The sequence below is a fragment of the Rhinolophus hipposideros genome (assembly GCF_964194185.1).
Source record: "Rhinolophus hipposideros genome assembly, chromosome: 13".
In the NCBI taxonomy this organism is placed as follows: domain Eukaryota; kingdom Metazoa; phylum Chordata; class Mammalia; order Chiroptera; family Rhinolophidae; genus Rhinolophus; species Rhinolophus hipposideros.
In genome coordinates, this window is record NC_138059.1 from 32,636,942 (window position 1) to 32,660,672 (window position 23,731).

Consider the following 23,731-nt stretch of genomic DNA (forward strand, 5'->3'; position numbering starts at 1 on the left):
CCCCTAGTTCATGTATGCGATACTTTCATAATCTATTTACCTTATTCCTATCAAAACAGAAATGTGTGATTTAGTCTATTATATAATCAACATTTTGTATTTTAAACCTGCAGTGACTAATTGTAAATGGAAAAAAATTAATAGACATAAACTGGAATAGCTGACTGACCCTCAAAAATTATGCCCAGGAGCCAAGTTTCTGCTATCCCTACATTTTCTGGTATCACAGTTCATGCCCCTGAACACAGAGGTGGATACATGACCCAACCTGGGCTGTCAATGGGCCAATCACAGTGTCTAACTTCCCTGGACACAATGATTATCTAAGATGAGTGCACATGATCCAAGACAGGCCAAACAAAATCCTCCTGGATATATTTTGAACAGATACTAGATCCGATCTATTTCTCTTTGATCACCGAGATTTAAGTATGTGAGTCCAGATGTGCCACAGCTATGTACCTGCTAAGCCGAAAAATCTATGTTCAGTAAGAGAAAATTAAGCCAACACAAAAAACAGTCCTGCTGGTGTGGAGTCTGGTTCTAAGTCATTCCAAAGGAAAGACCTATCTTTGCCTTTTTGGTTATGTGAATCAATAAATATCCCTGTCTTTCTTTTTTCTTTTTTTTACTTAAAATCATTTCAATACAGTTTCTGTCTCTTGTAATCACAGAAGCCTCTCTAATTTATAAATTTGTCTTCCCTAGTAAAGAAATCACCTATTAATTAGGGGTAAAACTGGGCAATATGTTAGTAGTTGTACCTACTCAGCCCTCTTGTTACATAGTCTGCATAGGCTCCAGAATGCCCCAAAATGCTTTAGAATATCATGGCATTTAACTCCTGATTTCCCAGGCTTACTTCTTCAAGAACTATTCAACTTCATCGCCCATTTAGCTCACCTGGCTCTCACTGCTTCCATTACCATATTCACTGATCATTATCCAGATGAATCCCTGCTTAGGCCAGCAAATTTGGAGATGCTATTGATGTTTTCACTCTCTAAACTTTTCTCTGCTCCCAGAACATTTCTTGAACTACATTAGCCAATACTTTTCTCAGTATCCCTTGGCTTCTTGGGACTCTAACCTAGGCTCTGTATGAGGTACTTTCTCGAGGAAACCCTAAAACTTCCAAATAATAACACCAATACAGCACTGTCTTCCAAAAATGTGGTACATAAAAACTACAAGCCATCCACTGAGCTATTGGGGAAAAATATGAGAATATCTATTCATATTTACTTTCACCTAAACATGAGAAAGACACATCGTTAATATTTAGTAAAGTAGAAGGACACCAATGCCCTTTTCAGAAGGTCACAGAAAACACTGTATTAACTATACTAAAGGAAAAGTAGACATTTAATAAGGAATTGGCAAGGGTCCTTCATTCTCTTTCATTTGTTTTCACTTAATTGTCACATATTATAATTTATATATATATATACAATTAATCATACTTACAAATGTTATTATCTACTTTTAATTAAACCAATCCTCATATAATTTGGATACATACTTATAAGATTCCTGTAAAATACACATACCCAAACATATAAAGATACCACTAATTTATTTAAAAGAAAAAGGCGACACCTTTCCAATAGTTTGGAACAACATCTTAGTGATACGAGAAAGATGGAAATTTACCTGGTATCAACCAAGCCTGGTATCAACCAAGACATTTGAAAAATGATGGGACTGAAAAATAAATGCCCTGAGTGCGTCAATGATGTCGTTTTCCCTCTTGGATCTACTCGTATGTATATTGGTGAGGTGGCTTTTCAACTATGTCAGCCACTAAAATCAGCTATTACAATAAACTGAATTAAGAAACTTTTAAGTTATTATAACAATACATCAATCTTATTTTAAATACAAAATGCAATATTACTTTCATTAAATTGTCACTGATGTATTATTAAAATTCTATCAGAATAATAAGATTTAAATGTTAATAAAATTAAAATTATCTGGTATGCTTTATAATATTGATACACATATTTAATGCATAAACCAATAAATGATATACTCCAGATACTTGCTCAAAAATTTTTACTGATAGGAACTCTCTAAGAAAAAAGTTTGAAGACTACGACTCTAAATATGAATTATTTTCAAATAATTTGTGTTCCCGGTACGTTTTGTAATTCATAAGCATGTCTCAGAGGCTGTGTTCAAAGAAACCAAAAACAGTGGTTTTCTTTGTTTTTTTTCTCTATGTTTTCTTTCAATCCAGGCTTGTGCTAGGACATATAAAAGGGGAAGGAGGACTTAGTGACAACAGTAGTCAAAGTAAAGTAACTCCAATAGGATGCAGAATTTAAAAGCAATTTCTCAACATTAAAATAAGTTACCTTCTGAAGCCATCATCTCCTTTGACAAAATTCAGTGAAGTCTATATTCTACTTTCAAAATAAAAATACTAAAATGTGAACACATTTTTTAAAAAAACATGCATACATAAATCTACCTTATAGTCATAGAAAAAAAAATGAGCCAAGGATACAGAAAATAAGGTTTTCTAAAAAGTTAAACATGAAATAATTACTGGCGAATTAAGGTTCCAAAAAGACAAGACATCATATGCATCTTACACAAATTGTAGTACATTAAAAAATAAAAATCAACAAACCTACTTTGTTTAACAAACTTAACAAATTCTTGGAATTAATCAACTAACCCTAACCATAAGACATTCTGCTGGACATACTAGGAGACACTATAAAAATATATAAATTACACTTCTTAATGAGCTGATGATTTATTTGAGGGGTACTCATATGAACCCTAGTAATGAGAAAAATTCAGGTATGTGGTAGTGCCAAGTGAGTAGCACAATTATCAGACATATCCGTAAAAGATTATCATCCTAATGATCAAGGAATGCTTTGTAAAACAAACAAAAAATCTAAGTGTTAAGAAACTCTATATTCTATGGCTATGACCATCTAAACTAAAGCTAATATGCTACATAATCACCAGGCATCTGCTAGCCCAGGAAACTAAGCTTAGAAATGGCAGCTTATAAATTATGTTTATTGCCCAGAATACTGTAGAAACAACTTATAAGATAATTTGAATATTAAGTATCATTTTGAGCTCTGCACACTGTAAATACTTTTTCCTATAAATTTTAGGTTTGGAAATAAAAATGATTTTTCTTACAAAGTACAACAGGGAAAAAGCAATTTAGTAAATCTACAAATATATTTTTATTAAGTACTCGGATTACTATCTGTTTGGGGTGGGGTTTTTTTCGATGTACTTCGTTAAGATATACTTCATTTCATTTGAAACCTGTTTCTATTCAGAGGAAAATATTTTTAAATGACATTTTATTCTTGAGAGAATAAAATCAATTTCACATTATGTATTAGTGTCTACAGCCATGCTTTGATATTTTCCATTAAAATTAGATATCTAACCAATTACATAAGAATAGAATTTTATGTTAAACTACATGATTAAAGTGAGGATCTTTTAATATACAAAAATTCACAAAAATATATTTCTTGTACATTAGTATTAATTCCACACTGTAATTAAGAACATACTTACTCAACATTCATGCTTAATCAAATTAAGAATGGCTTAAACACTTTTAGCTGAATAATTATATTGGTGTGGCTAATTTTACTTATAAACCAAAATTCTTAAAAATTTAAAAGCCAAAATATATGAGTACATTTAGGACCAAATATTACTAACAAAAATTGAAAGTCATCTGCCTTAAAACCATCCTACAAGTTATACTACTGCCTGTGGAAAGGATGATTTTTTTAAAACCTTGAAGGAATTTCAATTTTCAAGAAACATATTAAACTGGGGGGGGAAAAAACACAAAAAACCTGAAGGTACAGCTTGTTTAGGGTGGGTCTACAGTAGCTTTTACTCTATGGATAGTTTAGCTCCACTACTAAGGCACGTTTTTCTGGGTTCTCTGCCAAATGTTCTGAATAATTAGTGGAAACTGGGTACTATGGACACTAGGAACCTTAATGCCCTCCAGCCTGGTGTGAACTCTGGGAATCAAGCAGCTCACAGCTCCTTGGCCATCCTTTACCCAACTTTGTGGAGTCTCATCCTATGCATGCAAATATTACTATTTAGTAAATACTCAAGTACAGCTCGATTGCTGATTTCTGGAACTCTGTTGCTATATAGATTTCTCTCTCCTAAACTTTGTCCACTAATTTCCAATCACATCTGCCTCTTTATATTTATATTTTTTTGCCTCCCTAAACTTCAATTCAGCAAGACAGGTGACCTCAGTTTGATATATCCAAGCCTCCTCTGTGGTCTGGAATGTGCCTTCAGCCAGAAAGCCAGGGCAATTCTAGGCTTAACTTCATTTGTTTCCCTTCTATAAGGGACCATGCTCCTATACAGTCTATTGTCAAATGTCTACAAATGTTTTTTTCTTTCATACATTTTGACCAGTATGGTATTTACAGCAGGAATATAAATCTAGTCTATCATAGTCAGAAGCTAAATTTCCATACTTTTAATTTGTGGCATTATCTCTTAAAATTTACATCATTGATTATCACATCGTTATTATTTTTGTACTATTTGAGGAGTTAAATTAAAAGGCCTTCTATTGAGACAAGATGGCAGAGTAGGTAAATGCTGTACTCACCTCCTCCCATGAACACATCAAAATTACAACTAAATTAGAGAACAATCAACCAGGACATCCATCTGAAGTCTAGCTGAACAGAAGTCCTATAACTAAGGATATAAAGACAAAGCCACATAGAGACAGGCAGGAGGGGTGGAGACAAAAAAGGACTGACCCCATACCCACATGTGGCGGTTGAGAATCGCAGGGATATCTCAGTTGCAGAGCTCACCTATGAGGAGCAAGAGGTCCCAGCCCCACACCGATTTCCCCAGCATGGAGCACCAGTGCCATTAAGAAGAGCTCCCACAATATCTGGTTATTAAAATCGGTGGGGATTCCTTCTGTGTGGGTGAGATGGAGGGCTGCTAGAAAACCAGGTGTCCTCTTAAAAGGTCAGCACACAAACTCACGTGCTTGCAGGCACTCACCATAGGCTCTGGCAGAGGGACAGTGGCTCAGTAGGCACCAGAGACATTCAGGAAGAAACAGAGTGTGTAACTTCAGGGCAAGGACTGGACGAACAGCTGCCATTGTCCCTATGTTGAGGCGTTCAGCCGTCTTCCCAAAGAGCCAAATCTGACTCTGCATTAGCTTGCTGAACACCACTCACTCCACTCTGATGACTTCCAGACACCACACCCCACCCAACAGAAGCACCTCCAGAGGCTGTTTTGGCAGCACATAGCCAGCTGTGACCGGGACTGCAGTCATTCACAAAAAAACTCTCAAAAGTCCACAGGCCCCATGTGGGCAGTAGTTGACCTTTGTATGCCCTGTGTCTTTTGCTGAGTGGCCCCAGGCTCAGACTCCACTGACACCAAATCTGAATCTGCATTGACCAGGTGAACACCACTCACCCTATCCTGGTGAATCCCTGAGACTCCACCTCACACAACTCGCATTGTCCAAGGCTCTTGCAATGAGTGAGCTTTTCAGGCACCAAGCAGGTGCAGACAATACTTGAAGTGTCCTTGTGCCATATGCTGAGATGCCCCAGGCCCAGGACTGGTGGCAGCTAGCCTTGGTTATCAGTGTGTTCACTCTCACCACCTCCAGGTCCAGCACGGGCAACTACCAACTGAGGAATGCTTAGACCTGATACAAGTAAGCCCTGGGCCAGTCATAGGCAGAGGCTGACACTGAACTGCACGGGAACCACTCCAAAGAGGTCCCAGAACCAACATGCTGGCCAGCTTAAGACCACAACAGAGTACCACCTGACTGGCCCCACAAATGGCACACCCAAAGTGTGGTCTTGAGAAGCACCAAAGCCTGCTGGAGTTAATCTGCTCTGTGGAGTCAGCACTACACAGCTGTTCATATGCTGTGGTCATACTAGTAAGCCTAAAGCCAATAAGCCTAAGGGTCAATCCCACTGACTGATGTGGCAGCAGCTATTAAGGCTCAACTACAACAGGAGGGCACACACAACCAACATAAGTGGTACTCCTGGAGCTCCTGGCTCAGGTGATTAGGAAGACTGCACTATTGGCCCCAACAGTATAAGGACACCCTACCAAGACAGGGAAATGTAGCAAATCTACCTAATACATAGAAACAAACACAGACAGGTAGCCAAAATGAGGAAACAAAGAAACATGTCCCAAATGAAAAAACAAGAGAAACCACCTGAAATAGAACTAAATGAAATGGAGGCAATCAACCAAAGTTTAAAACACTGATTATAAGAATGCTTAAGCAACTTGGTAAGTATTTCAACAAAGTGATAATAAGCATAAAGGACACTAAAACCATAATAATAATAATAACAAGAAGAAGAAGAAGAAGAAGAGCAGTGAGAAATAAAGAATACAATAACTGAAATGAAGACTACACTAGAAGGAATCAACAGCAGATCAGATGAAGGAGTGGATCAAATCAGCGGTTTGGAAGACAAGGTAGCAGAAAACATCCAATTGGAACAGCAAAAAGAAAAAAGAATAAAAAACAAAGGACAGTTTAAGGAACCGCTGCAACAACAATAAGTGTAACAACATTCACAACATAGGGGTACCAGAGGAGAAGAGAGAGAACAAGAGATTAAGAACCTATTTGAAGAAGTAATGATTGAAAACTTCCCTAACCTGGCAAAAGAAATGTACACACAAGTCCAGGAGAGGCAGAGGCTTCCAAACAAAATGAAACCAAAGAGGCCCACACCAAGACACATCATAATTAAAATATAAAAAGTTAAAGATGAACAGAGAAACTTAAAAACAGCAAGAGAAAGGCTGTTAGTTAACTACATGGGAGCTTCCATAAGACCGTCAGCTGATTACTCAACAGAAACTTTGCAGGCCAGAAGTGATTGGCACAAAATATTCAAAGTGCTGAAAAGCAAGGAACTGTAAGCAACTCTACTCTACCCAACAACACTATCTACCAAACAACACTATCATTTAAAATTGAAGGACAGATAAGGAGCTTCCCAGATAAGAAAAATCTAAAGAAGTTTATCGCCACAAAACCAATATAACAAGGAAAGTTAAAGGGACTTCTTGAAGAAGTAGAAGGGGGGAAAGGTGACAAAAATATGAATGAATAATAAAATGGCAAAGACTACATACTCATCAATAATCACTTTAAATAATCACTTTAAATGTAAATGGCTTAAAGGCACCAATCAAAAGACATAGGGTGGTGAATGGATAGGAAAACAAAATCCTTCCATATGCTGTCTATAAGAGACCCACTTCAGAGACCCACACGGACTGAAAGCAAAAGGATGGAAAAAGATATTTCAGGCAAATGGAAATGAAAACAAAAACAAAAGAAAAGTAAGCAATATTTACATCAACAATAGACTTTAAAACATAGGCTATAAGAGACAGAAAGTGAATTTCATAATGATACAGGAATCAATCCAATAAGAGGATATAACCCTTGTAAACATTTGTGCACCCTACAAAGTAGCAACTAACTATATAAAACAAATATTGACAGACATAAAGGGCAAGATTGACAGTAATACAGTCATAGTAGGGGACTTTAACATCCCATTTACATTAATGGATACATCTTTCAGACCAAAAATCAACAAGGAAACAGCAGCCTTAAATGACACATTAGGCCAGATGGATTTAATTCATATTTTTAGAGCATTTCACACCAAAGGAACAGAATATACATTCTTTTCAAGTGCATATGGAACATTTTTTAAGATAGACCACATGTTAGGCCACAAAACAAGTCTTAAAAAATTTAAGAACACTGAAATCGTATCAAGCGTCTTCTCCAACAAAAATGGTATGAAACTTAAAATCAATTACAGGAAACATACCAAAAAACACACAAACACATGGAAGCTAAATAACATGCTACTGAATAATGAATTGATCAACAATGAGATCAAGGAAAAAAATCAAAAGATACCTTGAGACAAAGGAAAGTGAAAACACAACGACCCAAAATCTATGGGACACAGTGAAAGAAGTACTGAAAGGGAAATTCAAGAAGCAAGAAAAGTTTCAAGTAAACAATTTAACCTTACACTTAAAGGAACTAGAAAAAAGAACAGCAAAGTCCGAAGTGAGTAGAAGGAAGGCAATAATAAAGATCAGAGAGAAAATAAACAAAATAGAGTCTACAAAAACAATACAAAAGATCAATGAAACCAGAGCTGGTTCTTTCACAAGATAAATAAAATTCATAAACCTTCAATCAGACTTACTAAGAAAAAAAGAGAGAAGATCCAAATGAATAAAATCAGACATAAAAGAGAAATGACAACTGATACCACAGAAATACAAAGGATTATAAGAAAATGCAATGAATAATTATATGACAATAAATTGGACAACTGGATAAATCCCTAGAAACATACAATCTTCCAACACTGAATCAATAAAACCTGAATAAATGCATTAGTACTAATGAAATCTAATCAATAATAAAAAGCTGCCAACAAAGTCCTGAACTAGATAGTTTCACAGGTGAACTTTACCAAACATTCAATGTTGAATCAACACTTAACTTTCTCAAAAAATTTACAAGAAGGGAAGGCTCCGAAAGGCTTTTGCACATTTTACAAAACCAAGGCTTTTGCACATTTTACAAAACCATCAATACCCTGATTCCAAAACCAGACAAAGGCATTACAAAGAAAGAAAATTATAGGCCAATATCCCTGAAGAGCATAGACACAAAAATTCTCAACAAAATATTAGCAAACCGAACTCAAATATATTACAAAGATTATATACCATGTTGAAGTGGGATGTGTCCTGGGTTGCAAGGTTGGTTCAGTATCCAAAGATCAATTATCATGATATGCCACATAAGCAAAATCAAGGGAAAAAATCACATGATCATATCAACGGATGCAGGAAAAGCGTTTGACAAAATTCAGCATCTATTTATGATAAAAATTCTCAGCAAAGTGGGAATAAGGAAACATACGTTAAGATAATAAAGGCCATATATGAAAAATCCACAACTAACATTGTAATCAACTGGGAAAAGCTAAAAGCATTTTCTTCAAGATCAGAAACAAGACAAGGATGTCCGCTTTCACAATTTTTACGCAATAAAATATTGGAAGACTAACCACAGCAATCAGACAAGAAAAAGAATCAAAAGGCATCCAAATTGGAGAACAAGAGATAAAACTGTCATTATTTGTTACTACAGAGGGTGCCAAAAAAAAATAATATATATATATACATATATATATACACATATATATATACACATTTGAAAAGGAAAAAAAACTGTATTAACATTGTTAATATTCAATATATACTGATAACAAAAGATGAATACAAGTGATGTGTATACATTTTTTGGCACCCCCAGTATATATAGAGAACCCTAAAAACTGATAAATGAATTCAATCAAGTAGGAAAATACAAAATTAGTATTCAGAAATTGGTTGCGTTTTTATACATCAATAAAGAACTATCAGAAAGAGAAATTAAGAAAACAATCCCATTTACAATTGCATCAAAAAAATAAATAAATACATAGGAATAAATTTAACCAAGGAAGTAAAACACCTATACTCAGAAAATGACATTGAAGAGAGAAAGTAAAAAAGATACAAATAAATAAAGGCATACTCCATGCTCATGAATAGGAAGAATTAATATACTTAAAATGTCCACATATATCTTTACAGATAAACATTTTCAGATTTTGGGGTAGATACCCAGGAGAGGAATTTCTGGGTCAGGGGGGAGGGGGATGGTAGATGAGGGTAAATGGGATCAAATATATGATGATGGAAGGATGCCCCAAATAGCCACAGCCTTCTTGAGAAAGAAGAACAGTCAGAGGTATTATGCTACCTGATATCAAACTATGCTATAGCAATCAAAACAGCACGGTACTGGCATAAAAATAGACTCATAGGTCAACGGAGCAGATTAGAAAGCCTAGAAATAAACTCATGTCTATATGTCAATGAACCTATGACAAAGGAGGCAAGAATATACAATGAGGTGAAGACAGTCCATTCACTAAATGGTGTTGGAAAAACTGGATAAATGCAAAAAATGAAACTAGGTACCTTCTTACTCTATATACGAGAATAAACTCAAAATGAATTAAAGACTTAAATGTAAGACCTAACATGAAAACCACAGAAGGAAACATAGGCAGTAAACTCTGACATTGCTTTTAGTGATATATATATATTTTTTTCTGATCTACCTTCACAGGCAAGGGAAATAAAAGTAAAAATAAACAAATGGGACTACAGCAAACTAAAAAGGTTTTGCACATCAAAGGAAACCATCGACAAAACAAGAAACCTACTAAATGGGAAAAGATATTCACCAATGATACATTCAACAAGGGGTCAATATGCAAAATGTATAAAGAACTCATATAACTAGATACCAAAAAACAAATAATCCAATCAAAAAATGGGCAGAGGCCCAGAGTAGACATTTCTCCAAAGAGGACATACAGATGGCCAATGAACATATGAAAAGATGTTCAATGTCACTAATCATCAGAGAATTGAAAATAAAAACCACAATATCACCTCACACTTGTCAGAATGGCTATCGTTAATAAATCAACGAACAATTGTTGACGAGAATGCGGAGAAAAGGGAACCCTAGTACGATGTTGGTGAGATTGCAGATTGGTGCAGCCAGTATGGAAAACACTATGGAGGTTTTTCAAAATATTAAAAATAAAACTACCTTATGACCCAGTAATTCCACTTCTAGTTATTTATCTGAAGAAATACAAAACACTAATTCAAAAAGATATATGACCCCTACATTCACTGCGGCACTATTTACAATAGCCAAGATAGGAAAACAACCTAAATGCCTATCAATAAACGACTGGATAAAGAAGAAGTGGTACATATATACAATGAAATATTACTTGGCCATTAAAAAGGAATGAAATCTTATCCTTTGTGAACACTTGGATGGACCTACAGAGTACTATGCTAAGTGAAATAAGTCAGACAAATACCATATAATTTCATTTATGTGTGGAATATAAAGAACAAAATAAACAAATAAACAAAACAGAAACAGACTTACAGAGAACAAACTAATGTTTGCAGTTAGAGGGTGGGTGAAAAAGGGAAAGGGATTAAAAATAACAATTTGGTAGTTACAAAATAGTCATAGGGATATAAAGTACAGCATAGGGAATATAATCAATAATGTGGTAATGACTATATACAGTGCCAGGTGGGTACAAGACTTATCAGGAGGGTCACTTTGTAAATTATATAACTGTCTAACCACTATTCTGTACACCTGAGATAATACAAAATAATATTGAATGTCAACTGTCGAAAATAAATGAATAAAAGCTTTCAATGAAAAACAGGCTTTCTGTTATTTTAATGGTATAGTTACTGTGATTTAGACTCAAAAATATATAAACATGTAAGATGATAATGGACAGTATTTTTTCAACAGCTATCATTTATGGAGCATCCTCTTTTTCACAGTTACCATCTCTATTACAGACATTTTTGTCAAGAGCCCCAAACTAATATTCATAACATTTCCAAAACATAGGGTAAACAGATATCATATCTTTTAGGGGTTTTCTTGATTTGGAGGAATAAACAGATTCTGTAGAAGATTATTTATAATTTTATAATAATATATTATCTTCCTGCCCTTTGTGCCTGTATCACTGAAATAGTGTTGCTTTGCAGCCAACACATTTCCAGCCATCAAGCACATGTTCCCACTGCAGGCAGCTACTTAATATTGGTTAATTGAGACTGGAAGAGGAAGATGTCTGCTTCCTGTTCATTAATTAAAATCAAAATCAAGCCCAGTGCGTGATCAGCAAGCCTTGGTTATCATGTGCCAAATGTACTACATAACTCGTTTGGGATGAACGTTGAGACCAACATTTGACCTTAGGTTGAGAATATAAAAATAAAAAATTATTTTAGGAAGAACTGAGACATAAATTAACACTGAGATTTCTCCACTGTAAAATTCAGTTAAAATTAAAATGTACATTTCACAACAATGTGAACATACTTAACACTACTGAACTATAAATTTTAAAAGGTTAAAATGATAAAAGTAAAACAAAAACAACAAAAACTCTATGTAAATGGCTATGAATACCTTACCAAGTCCATTACATTTTATGATACAATGTGAATAATAAAAACAGTGATAACTACATTTAAAAGTAGGTAAAAATTCACAAGATTTATATTTGAAATTAAAACCAGAACAGGAACTGTATACTCTAATTAAAACTAAAACAGAAATTTTTGAATCTTAATTCTAATTAAAGAATATGGTCCACACAGCATTCTCAAGAACAGAGACAGCACTACCATCAAGGTGTCCAGAGAAGTGAAAATGGCAGGCATCCAAGGGGGAAGATACAAAAGTCATAAAGAATAAATGTTGTACTCAAGGCTTTTTACCTACTGTAAATGCTCAAAGTGCCAAAACAAGGCACTGGTATTATTTTGGTAACTATGAATTCTTATGCTAGCCTGTGTAAGAATCTGTATTTGGTAAAGTACTGATATCCTTACCTATCTATAAGAATACCAACAGGATATCTAACTTACATGTTCTAGAGATAGGGAAACACTAAAGACAAATATCCTCAACTCAAAAGCAAAGAACGACAGTTCACATTATAATTTGAAATAAAGAACAATGTGTTGTTTATATGTATCTTCATATTATATAAAGTGATAATTAATGATAGGAAATTACGGTTTTTGGCTTTTATTATTTTCTTAAATTTAAAATTAACATTTTCTTGTAAAGAGTGGGAAAACATCAGAAAGCAAAGTAAATCTCAGATATTAACTGATTACATTTGTGAATTGATATGTAACAGATATGAGATGTGAATTTATATATAAAACTTCTCCAAGCAGAGCAAATGCTAAAATCTACAGTCATATTTTCTATATGGTTCTGTCATGTAATTTCATTTAAATTGTAAGCATTTTCTATCATCTTTATCCTTCACAATTAATTTAAATCAATTATCAAGTGTTATTTAAAGACCAGGATTAAATAGTAAAGCAGGAGGTTAGAATATGTGTTTAATATGCATATAATATTAAATTTATTTTCATCAACTGACATTTAGTGGACATTTATTAAGATGTGATATTTATGAGCCTTTACGTAAAATTATCAGTGAAAGAGATCCAAAGTCTAAAACTTAGCATAGTAACTAAGAGAAAAAAAATATCTAATTTTATATTAAAAACTCAATACAAGTTACAGATAATGTTCCTATGATACAAAAATTAAGCATATGCAATTTTGTCAATTGATACAGAAAATTTCAACAGAGCAAAAGGCTGTGGATACTGACTGGTTAAAAGTCTAATGATTCCATAATATAAACACAACATCATATTTTAGGAAAGTAATAGAGCACAGAATACTAATAGTTACGTATAAAACTGCACAAAAATGTACATTCACATTTTTATTGTTGTTGTTTTAAAATGGGGTAAGAAAATAATAATTTTTCCTCTAAACCACAAATGTTAGTTTGAACTTCCTTATGTATACGATCATTTTAAATTCCTTAAGGGCAGGGATCATGTCTTATTAAAAATTCTACCCTCAATATCACAACAGAATCTTGCCCATTACAGACCTTCAATAAGTAGATTTTCATTTATTGAAAATATAAAAGTTTTTGCAATATGGTTAGTAATATGAGTTATGTGAATTAAAGCTGAACATCTAAAGAAAAATAAAAAATCACCTGAAGATTGGTGACTCATTATCACAAATATTAGAAAAACAGAAAAACCCCACTTAAAATGAAATCATACAGGGATTTTTTAAAAATTATACCCCCAAAATAAAAGAATTTGTTTATGTTAGAAATTTTATTTTATATTTGCCTGAATGATATAGCTGAGGAAATGAAAGATGGGGAGGAAAAGAGATTAAGATGTACTGTCATTTGCAAGAATTCATTTTAAGAAGGAACATACTATTGGGAGACAATTCTCCATGGGTTTCTTGTGTTTTTGCATGTCGTACAAGTAGAGGCAGTGAGAGTCTTTATTCCCAATTGTGTTTTCAAGGATATATGTACAGCATACACCCTCAGAAGAAAAAAACATTGTCCTCCTTCTGAGCAAAAGGCAAGTTTACTTACAGTTTTGCAAGGTACATGTTAGTGCCTCCCTCTGGAGAAAACGGCAGGTATGCTTTCTACCCATTATAAAAGGTTCCGGTTCCCTCAACTGAGGAGTCCTATCCCATAATTTAATCCACTGTATGTATTACCGGGCTCCTCTTTAAGACACCCTGTGGAAATTAGGCTCAGGGCAGGGACACAAGAAAATGCTACACTCTGATTACCAGTAATGCTGTAGATTAAAAAAGTCCTTTGTTTCTGTATTTGGAGTCCATGTCTTTGGCCAGCATTCATGAAAATGTGGCCCAGATAACTTGATAATTTATTAGCTTAGAGGTAGGGCAAAATCACAGATCCTTTAAAGTTCTTCACACATACCTGTTATTGTTTTTGTTTTTATAGGGCTGCTGGCATATTCAGAGGCCTGATATGATTGTTGCTTTGCCAAGGGTGCACTTCCAACAGATGCCTCATCCTCTTTCCTTCTGCTAATTGGCATAACAAGAGGAACAGCTATCACAGGCTGCTGGAGAGAGTCAAATGGAAAACTGAATTGTTTCCTGTTTCTAAAGCAGTAAAGGTTTAACATGGCATCACTGAGGAAAGTCCTTTACAAGTTGGGGTTGAGGCTTTATTATTTTAATCAGTCAATCAAATAACCAATCAATCACTCTCATCTTCCCTCTTCCTGACACCCCCAGGCCCCCAGACACACACACACACAATAACACACACACACACACACACACGGACATGGACACAATTTAAATGTTAAATTACTATTCTCTATGAAAATCAAGAGAAGTTGCAAACAATTAAAATTTAACATCTATTTTAGTAAGAAGTACAGACAACACAGTGACAGCAAATCAAAACCAAAATTAATTTTGAAAATTATGATTACTAGAAAATAAAAAGGTATCAGAAAACAATATTTTAGAGACACACATAAAATGGTTATGTACATGTTAATATATTTTTAAAGAATAGCCAGAAAAATCTCTACTCTGTCTGACAAAGTGCTATCTACAGGATATTTAGAAAGCACAGAAAATATCTATCGCTAGAGAAAGCTGGAAAACATTATGATCCTATATTGAATGCATGAGTGCTGAACTGAACAATAAAGCAGCTGTTTCATCTTTATTCACTGAAATAAAGTCTGATGTTACTGCTGATGACGCCCAATACAATCTTGTCACATTTTTGGCAAAAAAATAAATAAAAAATACATAGGTATTTTTAAGTTTGCTGTAGGATCAAAGATCAAATTTGAACTGGGTGGAAAACAATCATCAAATGTTGGGTTTTAGCCACAAACTGAGAAGGAAATTGCAGCTCGGGAAACAACAGATGATAACCGTGGTACAGCTGCATCCAAGGGTGAACCTGTAGGGGGCTGCTCAGGTTGCAGTGGCCTCTAATGTTACCCTCAGCACTACAACAACCACACTTTTGTAGATCCAACTTTAAGTCTCACTCAACCTACAGTACTTAATGTTATTTGGGTTTTATTTCAATGAGAACACAGGTACATTATACAACTATGTAATATAATCAAGTTATGAGCTACAGAGGAAAAGGGAAATTATTTTACAAATCGTTATTTAGGCTAAATAACAGGACAAGGAAGCTGAATGAGAAAATGAAAAGATTAAATACACTGTAGGAAACATAATGCAGAGTATCTACTTCCATATTAAGTATTTAGTGAAACTGATAATATTTATACAAATCTAAATAGGAAATAGTATTTAAGACCTAGATGAGAAATGCTCAGCATAATGTAAGTTTTGATTCATTTAAACTTCCTCATCTATAAAATAAGGGGGTAGAGAAGTCTACTGGAAAACCCCTTAATGCTCGAATGTTTAGTGATTCCATAATCCCTTGAATTTTGTGGCCATTATTTATAAACCTGGAATGCAATCAAGTACTCTAAAAAATCACAACCAAGTTCAGGATAAAAATTACTATGTAATAAATAATTAGAGAAAAATTGTGTGCTGCATAGTGCACAGTGTGATACTGAATTCAAGCATAATAGTTAAAAGATGATATAAACAAAGCCATGGCATTGGCAACATCCAACAACAAAAAGAATCTTTCAGTGGTGAAACTCGGGGTGCATTTTCACATAGGTAAAAATACAGTAAAAAGCCAAACAAAAACTCTAACAAGAGAGTGAGGTTCTTAGATGTCTTCTACACAGCTATATTCCAAATACCTACATGGTGTTTAAAAGACGCTCCAGAAATACTTGCTGAGTAACTGCTAATGTAGGCGTAACACAACAGGCATGTAGAGATACTAGATAAAGCATGAGATATTCCCTCCACTTTTCAGAAACTAGGGCGACCCTGGCCAAAAATATCAAAATAAGCAGTATTTATTTTTGGAAACCTCCCACTGCTTTGCTTATATTCTGCTACCTTCTGGTACTAAACACTCCCCCAAATTTCAGCTGTACCCTAGCCCCAGATCTTCCTATCCCTGCCCCAACAATATCCCACTATCCCAAAATATCTAAAGCCTTCTGACCCTGTTCCTATAAAAAATTTCCCTCCTTTATTAATTTAATAAATGTAAAAACACAGGAAATTATAAAGAATATAACACCCATACATATTCTCATATAACCAATAATTACTGTCTATTAACATTTTACATTTGTTTTTTTAGAAGGAAATAAAATATTACAGATAAAGCTAAAATCCCGTGACTGCTCACCAACTGTCCATTCTTCCCAACCAATCAATATTATGATATTTATACAATCCTTCAAATTAATTACTCACACATTATGTATGTATTAATGTATTTACTTACTTAAGGGCAGTTTTGGAAAAATATAGCTACTCTCATACTGCATATATCCTTGGGAAACTGATTTTTGCATTAAATAAAATTTTGAGGGAACTATATTAAGACCTAGTCTATAATTTTTAACAGTTAAGTACTATGTCATGTGACTATGCCATGTTTCATTTATCCACTTCATTAGAGACCAACATTTAGGTTGTCTCCAATTTTATACTATTGCAATAAATATTGCAATACTTGGCTTGTACATGACTTCTTAAGCTCATATGAATGAGACTGTAAGGGTACAGTTGTATCAAAAAGTGGAATTTGGGCATCATAAGATTTGCTCATTTTCCATTTTATTAGATACTGCCAAATTTATCAGTTTTCACACACAACAATATTATATGAGTTCAAGCATTTCTACATTTTCACCACTACTGAATATTGGCAGTTTTTCACCAAACAAAATTTTTTTTTTAATTTGTAGGAATTGCCCCTGTGAGGGGCCTTTTTTAAAATTTGTTTATTGGGGTGACAATTGTTAGAAAGTTACATAGTTTTCAGGTGTACAATTCTGTAATACATTATCTACATATCACATTGTGTGTTCACAACCCAGAGTCAGTTCTCCTTCCATTACCATATATTTGCTTCCTTCTCACTTTGTGCTGTTGGCTGTTCTTTTTCTAGTTCCTTTAGGTGGAAAGTTAGATTGTTTGAGATTTTTCTCATTTCTTCAAGTAGGCCTGTATTTCTGTGAATTTCCCTCTGAAGACTGCTTTTGCTGTGTCCCATAGATTTTAGGTCATTGTGTTTTCATTTTGTGTCTTACGGTATCCTGATTTCTTCCTTGATCTCACTGTTAACCCACTCATTGTTTAGTAGCATGTTATTTAGACTCCGTGTATGTGTTGTATGTGTGTATGTGTATGTGTGTGTGTGCGCGCTGCATATATTACAAACCCACAGCTAACATCATACTCAAGAGGGAAAAGCTAAAAGCATTCTACTTAAGACCCAGAAGACAAGAATATCCATATTCACTACTTTTATTCAACATAATGAAAGTCCTAGCCACAGAAATCAGACAAGAAAAAGAAAGAAAAAACATACATCCAAACTGGAAAGGAAGAAGTAAAACTTTCATTATTTGCCAATGACATGATCAATATAAAGAAAACCCCAAAGATTCCAACAAAAAACTATTAGAACAGAGAAATGAATTTAGTAAAGTAGGAGGATACGAAATTAGTATTCAGAATCAGGTACATTTTTATACATCAATAACAAACTATAAGAAAGAGAAATTAAGAAAACAATCTCTTTTACAATTGCATCAAAAAAAAAAATGCCTAGGAATAAATTTAACCAAGGAGGTAAAAGACTTATACTCGAACAACTGTAAGTCACTGAAGTCAAAAATTAAAGAAGATACAAATAAATACAAACATATACCACATTCATGGATAGGAAGAATTAACAACATTAAAATGTCCATACTACCCAAAGCAATCTATAGATTCAGTGCACTCCCTATTAAAACACTAATGACATTTTTCACACTAGAACAAATAATACTAAAATTTATTGGAAACCATAAAAGACCCCAAATAGCCACAGCAGTCTTGGGAAAGAAGAATACAATTGGAGGCATCATGCCACCTGGTATCAAAATACACTACAAGGCTATAGCCATCAAAACAGCATGGTACTGGAATAAAAACAGAATCATAGGTCAATGGAACAGAATGGAGAGCCCAGAAATAAACCCATGCCTACATGGTCATTTAGTCTATGACAAAGGAAGCAAGAATATACATTAAAGAAAGTCTGTTCTCAAGAAATAGTGCTGGGAAAACTGGACAGATAGATGCAAAAAAAGGAAACTGGACCACCTTCTTACTCCATATATAAGAATAAACTCAAAATGGATTAAAGACTTAAATGTAAAACCCAAAACTTTTAGAAGAAACCAGAGACAATAAAGTCTCAGACATTACCCTTAGTAATATTTTTACAGATGTATAGCCTCAGGCAAGGGAAACACAAGAAAAAATAAACAAATGGAACTACAGTAAATTAAAGGTTTGCACATCAAAGGAAACCATCAACAAACCGAAAAGACATCCTACTGAATATGAGAAGCTATTCGCCAATGATATATCTGATAAGAGGTTAATATCCAAAATCTATAAACACTTATACAACTCAACACCAAAAACACAAACAATCCAATTAACAAATGGGCAGAGGACCTGGATAGACATTTATCCAAAGAGGACATACAGATGGCCAATAGACATATGAAAAAATGTCAATGTCACTAATAATCAGAGAAATGCAAATCAAAACCACATTAAGATATCGTCTCACACCGGTTAGAATGGCTGTCATCAATCAACAAAAAACATGGGTTGGTGAGGATGTGGAGCAGAGGTAATCCTTGAACATGCTGGTGGGATTGTAAATTGGTACAGCCACTAAGGAAAACAGGATGGAGGTTCCTCAAAAAATTAAAAATAGAACTACTTATGACCCAGCAATTCCCATTTATCCAAAGAAATCCAAAACACTAATTCAAAAAAATATATGACTGCTATGGTATTGTTCACTGTGACACTATTTACAACAGCCAAGATATGAAAACAACCTAAATGCCCATCAATAGACGACTGGATAAAAAACTGTGCTACATTTATACAATGGAGTATTACTCTGCCATAAAAAGGATGAAGTGTTAGCTTTTTATGAACCTAAAGGGTATATGCTAAATGAAGTAAATAAGACTGAGAAAGACAAATACCATATGGGGAATCAAAATAACAAAACAAACAAACAAACAAACAAACAAACAGAAACAGACTCATAGACACAGAGAACAAACTGATGTTTGCCAGATGGGAGAGGGGTTGGGGGCTGGGTGAGAAAGCTGAAGATACTAAGAAGTATAAATTGGTAGTTACAAAAGAGTCATAGGGATGTAAAATACAGTATGGAACATACAGTCAATAATATTCTAAAAATTATGTATAGTGTTGGATGGGTACTAGACTTATTGGGGGGATCACTTCATAAGTTATATAAATATCTAACCATTAAGCTGTACACCCGAAACTAATATAAAATAATACTATCAACTATAACTTTTAAAAATATAATCACAGGGGTATAAAATACAGCATAAGGAATATAGTCAATAATATTGTAATAACTATGTACAGTGTCAGATGAGTAATAATAGTCTTATTTTGGTTATTGCTTTGTGAGGTAGATAAATGTCTAATGCCTATGTTGTTTTGTACACCCAAAACTATTAAAAAAATAAAATAAGGAAGAATAATTTATAATATAATAGAATATTATTTAGCCATAAAAAGGAAGGAAATCCTGCCATTTGCAACAACATAAAAAAGCATTATGCTAAGTGAAATAAGTCAGACAAAGAGAAATACTCTGTGATCTCACGTATATGTGGAATCTAAACATAACAAAAAACAAAAGAAAAAAATGAACTCATACATACAGAGAACATAAGGGTGATTGCCAGAGGTGAGAGGTGAGGGGTGGATGAAATGAGTAAATGGGATCAAAAATTATAAATTTCTAGTTATAAAATAAGTAAGTCAAGGAATACAATATACAGCATGATGACTATAGTTAATAATACTGTATTGTATATTTGAAAGTTTTAAACAGTAAACCTTAAAAGTTCTTATTGTAAGGGAAAAAAACGTAGCTATATAGGCAATAGATACTAACAAAACTTAACGTGGTGATCATTTTGCAGTATTCATAAATATCAAATCATTATGTTGTTCAGCTGAAACTCATAAAATGTTATATGTCAATTATATCTTAATAATAAAAAAAGAATTTACAACTAAAATTTTTCTCAAATGGTCCCTGCCATTACTCTTATTTCTCTGTCACTCATACTCTACATTCTATTAGAGTAAACTTTGAAAAATTCAAATCTATTTATATCAGTTTCACATAGTTCCTCTTTACCTTTCAGGATAACGTCTCAAACCTTAGCATTACAAATAAAATATTTTATGAATTGGTCTCCAATTTTTACGAATCTCTATATGAACACTTGGCTCTGTCTAGAAACACTGAATGTCCTTTCTAGCAAGTTATTGCATCTTCCTTGCCTGTGGTCACACAGGACAGCCTAAAACAAGCTTTCCTGTCTGGTTTACTCCTATGATGCTCAGCTCAACTGTGAACTCCTCCTTTTAAAACCCTCACCTGCATATGAGAACTATTCCTTTCTTTTGTTTCCATATAATCCTGTACGTAGGTCTAACATAGCAATTACTAAGAATGGCATTACTATACTCCTTAATATTTCCAAATAAACTAAATAACTCTAGAGGGAGGGATATTTTCAACCATGACTTTTATTTCTGTAGCCTGTGATACTGCCTCATGTTCTATAAGAATTTGATAAAAGGAAGAATGGAAGGGGCGAGAGAGAGCAGAAGTTTCAAATGAAATTAGAACAAAGTAAAGAAAAACCTTTAGAAGATGCTCCTTTAGACATGAGCTGTAGTTTTTAATTTTTATATTCTGTTACATTCATAAATCAAATCAATAGAAGAAATATATAACTAATAATGACAAAGGAAAAGATTTATTCATTTGGAGAATTATAAAAATTTCTCACCTGCGGCATATGTCTACTGGTTCGTTTCTGGGGCTGATAAATAAGCCAGGTGTATAAAATTGGATCGATATTAACTGCTAGTCCTTGTACATTACAGAGAAGTACGGCACCTTAAAAGAAAGATTTTAAAATTGTTATAATTTCTCATAAAATACAATAAGCTTGACATCACCTCACATAGGACTGCTATAATACAAAAGACAAACAGCAAGTGTTAACAAGGATGTGAAAGAATTCAAACCCTTATACATAGCTGGTGAATGTAAAATGGTGCAAATACTTCGGTGAAAACAGTATGGCATTTCCTCAAAAAGAAAAACATACAGTTACAATATGACCCAATCCTAGATATATACCAAGAGAACTGAAATCATATGTCCACGCAAAAACTTGTACATAAATTTTCACAGCAGTGTTATTCATAATAGCCAAAAAATGGGAACAACACAAATGTCTTTGAATTGTTGAACAGATAAACAAAATGTGGCATAGCCACACAATGGAAAATTATTTATCCACAAAAAAGGAATGAAGTACTAATACATACTACAACATGGATAAACCCTGAAAATAATTAAATAAACCAGTCACAGAAAACCACATATTGTATGATTCCATTACATTAAATGGCCAGAAGGCAAAAACAGAGAGAGTGGAAAGTAGATTAGGGGATGCCAGAAGCAGGGGGAAGAGAGAATAAGAAATAAGTGCCAAAAGATACATGGTTATCTGGAGAGTAATGAAAATGCTCTGGATTTAGAAAGTTGTGATTGTTGTATAACCTTGCAAATATACTAATATACTAATATTTATACTAATATATAAATTATGTACTTTAAAATAATGAATTTTATGGAATATGAATTATATATAATTAAAATGCATTTGTCTTAAAAAAGCATAATAAGCTTAATATTTTTAGGCAAACAGCAATTGCTATACTGGCTATGAGAATGGAAGAGTATCTCCCTTTTTTGTTTATATTACAAAACTAATTCATGATTTGAAAGAAAGCATTATAATAACTACTCAATAAATCATTATAAATTACAGCTTTAAACCTTCAGAACTAAACAGAGTGAGAAAGCTGCCTAGATGAAATGCAGGCTAACATTCTGACATAAAACACAAAGTTGAAACGTAGAAAGTTGCAATTCAATCCTACTGAAATATTTTTGTCCCTTTCTGATAAAAAGTAGTTCATATAGGACTTAACTAAAGCAGAATACCCCATTTTTAATTTATGTGCAATTTAATTTATGTATAACCATAAATAAGTTTTTGCATTTCTACATATATTTTTCGATAAAAATTTTAGCTCTACAAAAATGTACGGCATATAAAAGAAGGAGTATTTGTCACTTTTGCTCTCAATTGCATCTTCAGCTTTGAGACAAGGACTGTCCACCAAGTAGGAACAGAAAAAAAAGTCAGAATAAATGGTAGATAGTTTCTCAGGTTAGCCCATTTCTATAATATCGCAGATTATTTAAACAACTAGTATTAGTACAATTAGTATTAATACCAACTCATATGAGAAATGAAGTATACTGATATGGAAATAGGATGAAGAAGAAGCAAGAGAAAGATATGTGCTGGTGTGCAATGATTCACTCAAACACATGTCAGGACAAAATGATGGGAGAAGCTAAATACAAGATGATTGCCAAGGAGCGTCATAATTGAAGTCAATGGGAAAATACAGTTTGATATATATTTTTCCTGTAATAGAATACAAATTCCTCATAAAAACCCAAATTCTTCTATTTCTCAAATACCGATAGTGTACAGAATAAAGGCTTAAGCATGCTATATTCTGTTAACGGAAATAAAATAGGACTTTCCCAAAATTACATCTAGTTATCTCAAATACCAGTAGATTGTTCAAATACCACTAGTATACAGAATGCAGGCTTAAATATGCTACATTATGCCAATGGAAACAAAATAGGACTTTCCCAAAATTACATCCAGTTATCAAACAATTCTAGCAACTAGATTACACCAGAGACTCTCATCTCCACAAACTAACAAAAATATAGTTATT

The 23,731-nt window shown here is 33.7% G+C and overlaps 1 protein-coding gene across 8 annotated transcripts in view; it reads right to left on the reverse strand.

The window, feature by feature from the left end:
• Window positions 1-23,731, reverse strand: part of VPS13B (vacuolar protein sorting 13 homolog B) — a 765,148-nt gene that overhangs the window by 426,581 nt on the left and 314,836 nt on the right. For 5 of the 8 annotated variants that reach the window (XR_013994785.1, XM_081070818.1, XM_081070817.1 and 2 more), the window contains exons 20-21: window positions 21,685-21,794; window positions 14,586-14,733 (exon numbers count right to left, since the gene is read on the reverse strand). Coding sequence is in view for 6 of the 8 variants with exons in the window: in XM_081070818.1 (XP_080926944.1) it covers window positions 14,586-14,733; window positions 21,685-21,794 (258 nt within the window). In the remaining 2 variants the exon portion in view is untranslated. The remainder of the gene's footprint in view (window positions 1-14,585; window positions 14,734-21,684; window positions 21,795-23,731) is intronic. The other 3 variants (XR_013994784.1, XM_081070819.1, XM_081070821.1) reach the window with 1 other exon arrangement.